Source organism: Ciconia boyciana, chromosome 22 (assembly GCF_034638445.1).
Source record: "Ciconia boyciana chromosome 22, ASM3463844v1, whole genome shotgun sequence".
Classification (NCBI taxonomy): Eukaryota; Metazoa; Chordata; class Aves; order Ciconiiformes; family Ciconiidae; genus Ciconia; species Ciconia boyciana.
Window position 1 is genome coordinate 6263255 of NC_132955.1, and position 6000 is coordinate 6269254.

The window sequence follows — 6000 nt, forward strand, 5'->3', positions numbered from 1 at the left end:
ATTTCTGAGGGATAGAAATAAAATTTAATAACATATGATGGACAAAGCCATTCTTCCAGTTGCCAAGTCATCTGCTTAGAGGCCAACAAATGCTGGATGGGAAGATGCACTTGTTGAGAGTCACAGTTATGGGCAGTGAACTATTAATACTATATCTTGAGGAATGATGAAAGAATTCATGTTTTACTCCCTGTTTACACCAACGACTCCAAACCTGGCTCCTTTCTCCAGGCTGGTGACACACCAGAGGTTTTCAAGACTTCTTGGTGAATGACGCTCATGGAAGAGGAGAGCATTTGGTGTTTCTTCTCAGTTCATGGGTGGAGTTGTCTCCCTGATTGTCGTCTTCAGCTGTATTAATATCCTGGGAGCGGTTTCTAGTTATTTCCTTGGGCCACAATATCTCTGTTGGCCTGCACTGACACAGCTCTGGCCATGGGCTAGATTTTCATCTAAATTCTCTCAGGACATTACCAGAAAGCTCTGGGCCCATCCATCAGTCTTTTTATATGCTGCATTGACCAGTCTTTCATACCTTGATCCCCCAACCCCAATGACTCAGACATGTTCTGTTATCTATGCTGTCATTAGGGTATTTGGGATTAAAAAATAACTGCAGGTGTGATTGGTGTCACCACCATTCCTTCTGCTGGCACCTAAACTGTCTGCTGGCATGACACCCTGCAGGGCTGGGGTCCCAGCCACGGCCCTGCTGCCCACTTTGCTTCCATCTATGCCACCCCTGAAGGTTCAGGAAGAGCAGCCAGTCCTGGTCTCCATGGCCTCACCACATCCCTTCATCTCTTCCTTCTCTACCTCTCTTTTAGCAACACTAACCCAGACAGCATAAGTGTTGGACACATATCTGAGGAAGCTTTTGTTGGCTCCAGCTCCTCTTGTCAGCACTCTCGCAGGGAGCATTTAGATGACCTTTTCCCATCTGTGCCCCATTTGTTCCCTTTCATGGCTGTAACAGGATGGAAGCATGTGAAGAAGGGTTGGACCTGTGGAAAAATACCACCCCTGCTCACTGAAGGTTACATCTACAGTCTGTGCTACCCCTGGACCTCGCTCAGGCATTGCTTGGGAAAATGCTAGTTCGTCAGGGACAGGACGATGTCAGGGAGTTGCTAGCAATCAAACAGGCTGGACTGCAAACCCCCGTCTTGGCTTTGCAGCCCAGTGGCTCCACCTTCCCGCTGCCACCAGCGAGTCTGGACACTGCAGATCTGTATTTGCACCACAAAGTCCTTCCCTTTGCATGCCGTCTGTCCAGACTGCTCCACATGCCAAGAGCTGATGGCTTGAGCCTCACTGCCTTGCATATAACGTTTCACCACTGAGGCCAAGGGCAGGATCCACCCTCCAATATGATGGTGTGCAAGCTGGAGGGTTGCTGTTGAGTTATGCTCTCTCTAGATAATACAGCCAGATGGCCAGCATCCTTCCCTGGCCCCTCAATAAAAATACAACTCAGTGCAAACCCTCAGCAGCTTCATCTTTTTGCTTTTATCCCTTCCACTGCACTGTCATCGATGTTGTGCTTGCTGGCATTGTCTGACTGCACTGTGGAGCAGCCGGATTATTCCAGCCACCCCTAAATACATTTACAAGGTGCCGAGACCCCGTTCTCATTGCACTTCTTTTCCTTGTGCACATTCAGACACTTCCTCCCCACTACAAGAATAAACGTTTTTCCCATTTATGCCCCAAAGCAGAATGATCTGGTTTGATTTTCCTGCCAAAATATTCTCTATACAGTAGAAAAATACCCAGAAAGGTTGCACCCGCAGGACCGGGCACTATCTGTCAGCAGTCTTGGGGTCCTGCAAGATGAACGGTCTTCCTGAAGGTCTCATATTTAGCAGAGATGTGTTTAGCTGAGGATAGGAAGCACTGATGATCTCTGGTCCAGCTTGGCCTGGAGGGGTGCAGGAGCCCAGTGCAGGGGACTGGGCTGATGCTGTGCCCCATCTTCACTTCCCTCCCCCTTTTTTAACACACCTTGCAGGTGTGTTGAACCCTGCAAGTGGGACTCATCCCCCAAGTCTTCTCTGTGCCTGCCTAAAGATCAGAGGATCAGGAAGACAACTGGAAAAGGATGCTTTTTTTTAAGAGTATATATCACGTCATGCTAGAGCACACTGTACATAAGATCTTAGCTCCACAGTGCAGATATTCAAAGCCTTCAGTGGGACGGAAGGAGATATTTAATTTTGTGTGCTGTGGGAAGCATTGTCTCTGCCTGAGCTGTCGGGGAGCCCTGGCCCAGATATTTCTGCCCTTCTGCTCCCTCAGCCTTCAAGAAACCTCTAAAACCCTATGCCATTTTTGATAGCCACTCAACCCTATGTGGGGCATCTCATCACAGCGGAGACTCTCTGGCACTTTGGTATTGCCAGAATCTCAAAAAAATATGTAAGATGCGGATATATTGAATGAAATTCCGTGGATAGCTTGTTCGACTCCCTCCTTTCCCATGGATGCTGCTTGCCATGCCCCTGGTGTTTGTGTCTTACGTGTCCTCTGTATTGTTCATTTTTGGTGAACTTGCAGGGATTTTGGAGAAGGCAAGGACATGGGGCATACACCTGTCTGCAGCGTCTTCTCCTGAAAACAGGGAGAGACATTTTGCTCATGGGGACATTTTTGCTTCATGGGGAAAAAAACAGGTCTTTTTGTCAAGAAGATTTTGGTTCCTCGCTTTGAGAGTTGAAACCCTCCTTGATTCAGGTGTTAAATCCCGATTTATATCAAAGCCTGAGGCAGGTCAGGAGCTGGTGAGACCCTGGGAGAGCCGATGTCACGGCAAGGTACCGTTGCCCCATGCAGATTCTTGCCTTATATCCAGCTATGCAATTTTGGCCTGTCCTACAACACACCGCGCACCCCCATTCAGACACGCTGGTCCCCAGATGAAGGAGAAAAGGGATGTAAGGAATCAAAGTGATGCTGTCTGTATTTCAGTAGGCTCCCCTGCCCCAGGCTTAGATCCTGAAGTTAGGCAGCCACTCTCAGGGCGAGGAAATAATTTAATTCTTCAGGAAAACATGCTGTGATTTAGCCATTTCATGAACCTGCATAGCTTTTAAAAGCTTCCTGAGCGTGGACTTCTCATTGTATTCTCAGTCTTTCTCTACTGGAACTGCACATTTTCATTCTCAAAGTCCACAGTAATAAGCAGATTATTAAAAAAAATTCGGCTTTTCCCTTCTGATTTCTAAATATTCCCAGACATGGCAGTCCATTTCCAAGTTCACTCCCACCTACTTCTTGCCATCTCCATGTTGGCACTGAAAGGATCTAATTCAGTAATAAAAAAAAAAGACTTTTCTGGAAAGGCGAAAATAACCCAAGAATCTCAGTAGCACCAAATTCCAACATCTCCCTCTTTGCCCTACAGATCATTAGGCTTACAACCCCTACCTGGCACATACAGAAACTTAACAAGATATATTCCAATGAGAAATCCTACATGATAAAGAGAGAAATTAACTGAAATATTCTGTTATGCAACTCGCTGTCTGCTGTGTTTAAATGAACTGAAATGTTTTATTCTGTATTTTTTGTTCTAAAGTGCTTCCAATTACATTTTGTTAATATAGTTATTTATATACTGTTATATTTATTTTTAAAATAAGTAACTCAGGTTTCTTATCAGCCACATTATGAGATATAACCAATTCTTTTAAAAATTCTTTTTATTGTTGGTGCAAGGAAATAAGTGACATTTCCATAATTAAAAAGAACAAAATCTATCTTTGAGGATTTTTACTAATGAATATTTTCTCAGGTGCCATTTGCGTTCCTAGCTTATTTGCCGGACTAAATTCACATGACAGAATACAACAAAAGAAGAGAAAGAAGTCCAAAAACTGCAGCAGCCAAAAAGAAAATAGAATTAAAAATTTTTTTAAAGGATCGATCACAGTTTAATGAAAAGGAAGAAAATACCTGCTACACAGTCATGCAACAGACAAAATTCCTATTGCACAAGAAAATAAAAACGCATCCTTTTACATCTAAAACAAATGCCTATTGCTACAGTGATGAAAATGGAGAAATTAAGAGTGGTGGGGAAGACTCCATTTGCGCAAAGGGAAACCTAGACATTGCCCTTTAAAAATAACCCCCAAACTTTTCAATAATTACCGTTCAAATCTGAAGAAATTATGCTTAGAATCAAACATGCAGTCATGGCCAGCTCAGCAGGGCAAAGGGTGAAAAGGAAGGAACACGCATACACACAAATCCCATAGCTAATAATTAATTAATTCATTAATCAATCATAGAGAGAGGGAAGAGGGGGGAAGAAATCTTACCACCAAATTGGGTAACCGGCTAAGACCTTTGTGCCATTGAAGAGAAAAGATAAAATTAGTCCAAGCAGGTGGTAATCCATTAGTCCAGGCTGGTGCAAGGGGAAAATCTCAGCGAAGTTTTCAGAAAAACATTAAGTGCGAAAAATGAAGAATCCCCCTCCTTCCAGGAAAAAAAAAAAAAAAAAGAGTTAAACAAAGTCCCTTGTAGTGCGGATGACTTTCTGGCTTGTCAGAAACACACCTCTCCAAGCCTTTTCCCTGTAGATCATCCAAAAGCGTCTATTAAAAAGTGCAGGGCTTGAGGATGTCAGCAGGCAGCCAATCAGACCGCATGGCCCAAGGTAAGGGATGAGTCTCAGCTCAGGGCTGTCAATCATGCTCTCCTCCCCCTCCACCCCACAACTTTGTTCCTAGCCCTCGCTTCCACAGACAAACCCTCTTTGCAAGAGACTTTACTGGGGCAGTGAGATTTTCGGTGTGTTTTTTTATTTCATTTTTTTAATTTTTTTTTTTTTTAATTTCGCTTAGAAATCCAGGATGCACAGACCCTGCTTCTGACTTGGCATGCCAAGACTTTGCAAGGTAAGGATGAAGGGTGACCGTGATTGTGCTTAATCTCACGGTGGGGGTGAGATAGACAACTTATTCTTTAGATGGAGAGGGAGGTGAACATTAACCCTTGCAGGAGATAGAGCTAATGGGAGTACCAAAGAGGCAGAATAACCCTCTGAAAGTGTTGATGTGAGCCACATGGGCAAAACTGATTATAACTTTAAATGAAATCTGCACTGCCCAGGTTTTTCAAAGCATGTGGGTGGGATGGATGGAGGGGGGAAGCAGTGGCAGCCTGGTTTTCTATTGAGAAAAGAATGCCATGTCATGGCGAGTGTGGAGCAGGCAGACGGGAAGATGTTCCATTAATGAATTTCTTGTGAAGTGCATCTCTGGATGTCAAAAGATGAAAATATTACCAAAAATCCACACACGTAATAAAAATAAACCCCACAAGCATTATCAGTTCCCTATAGAGGTTGCACGTTGCAAATAATAGACACAACAAAGATTTGCCTTGAAAATCCTTGTTATTGCATAGAGACGCTGTTTTTACAGGAGCTATTGTGTCAGAGTAGCAGATCTAGGGGCTGACTCTACAGAATGGGACAAAGAAACGGGAGAAGTAAAAAAAAGGTGCTTTTGCTCATAAAGCATACTCAACAGTCACAGCTCTATTGCCTGCAGTGGAGCTGCCCAGTTTATAACCACCTGGAGATTAGGTGCTTTAGGAGTAGCCAGCAAATCAATTTATTTCAGAGCAATGGCTATAACAGAGGTCCAAGGTCCTATCTTGGGCAGCCCAGTGCATCTCATGGTTTTGAAAGTTATAGACCTTCTCCTGATATTAAGCCTCTGGGTACAAATGCATTCCTTGTTGCTATCTAATTACTGGGATGCACCTGCCTCATGCCGCTGTCTTTCTTGACTCCCAGTTCTTATAGATTTTTGTGTGTTTGGATACTGAGTTAGTGCAGAGCTGTTCTCATAAGTGGTAATTGGTTTCCTGGCCATCATGCCTCCAAGAGAGGACATGCACCAGCTGTTTGCTCTGCACCTTACCTCTTCATCAGTCTCTGCATCTGCTGCAAGGACTATGAGGCCAAGCTTCTCCAGGATTAGTCCA

The 6000-nt window shown here is 44.1% G+C and overlaps 1 protein-coding gene across 1 annotated transcript in view; it reads right to left on the reverse strand.

Annotated features, from left to right (window-relative positions):
- Positions 1-4402, reverse strand: part of WNT3 (Wnt family member 3) — a 49915-nt gene extending 45513 nt beyond the window's left edge. Inside the window, exon 1 of the mRNA XM_072885838.1 lies at positions 4323-4402. Within this exon, the coding sequence (XP_072741939.1) occupies positions 4323-4402 (80 nt within the window). The remainder of the gene's footprint in view (positions 1-4322) is intronic.
- Positions 4403-6000: the final 1598 nt, after the last annotated feature.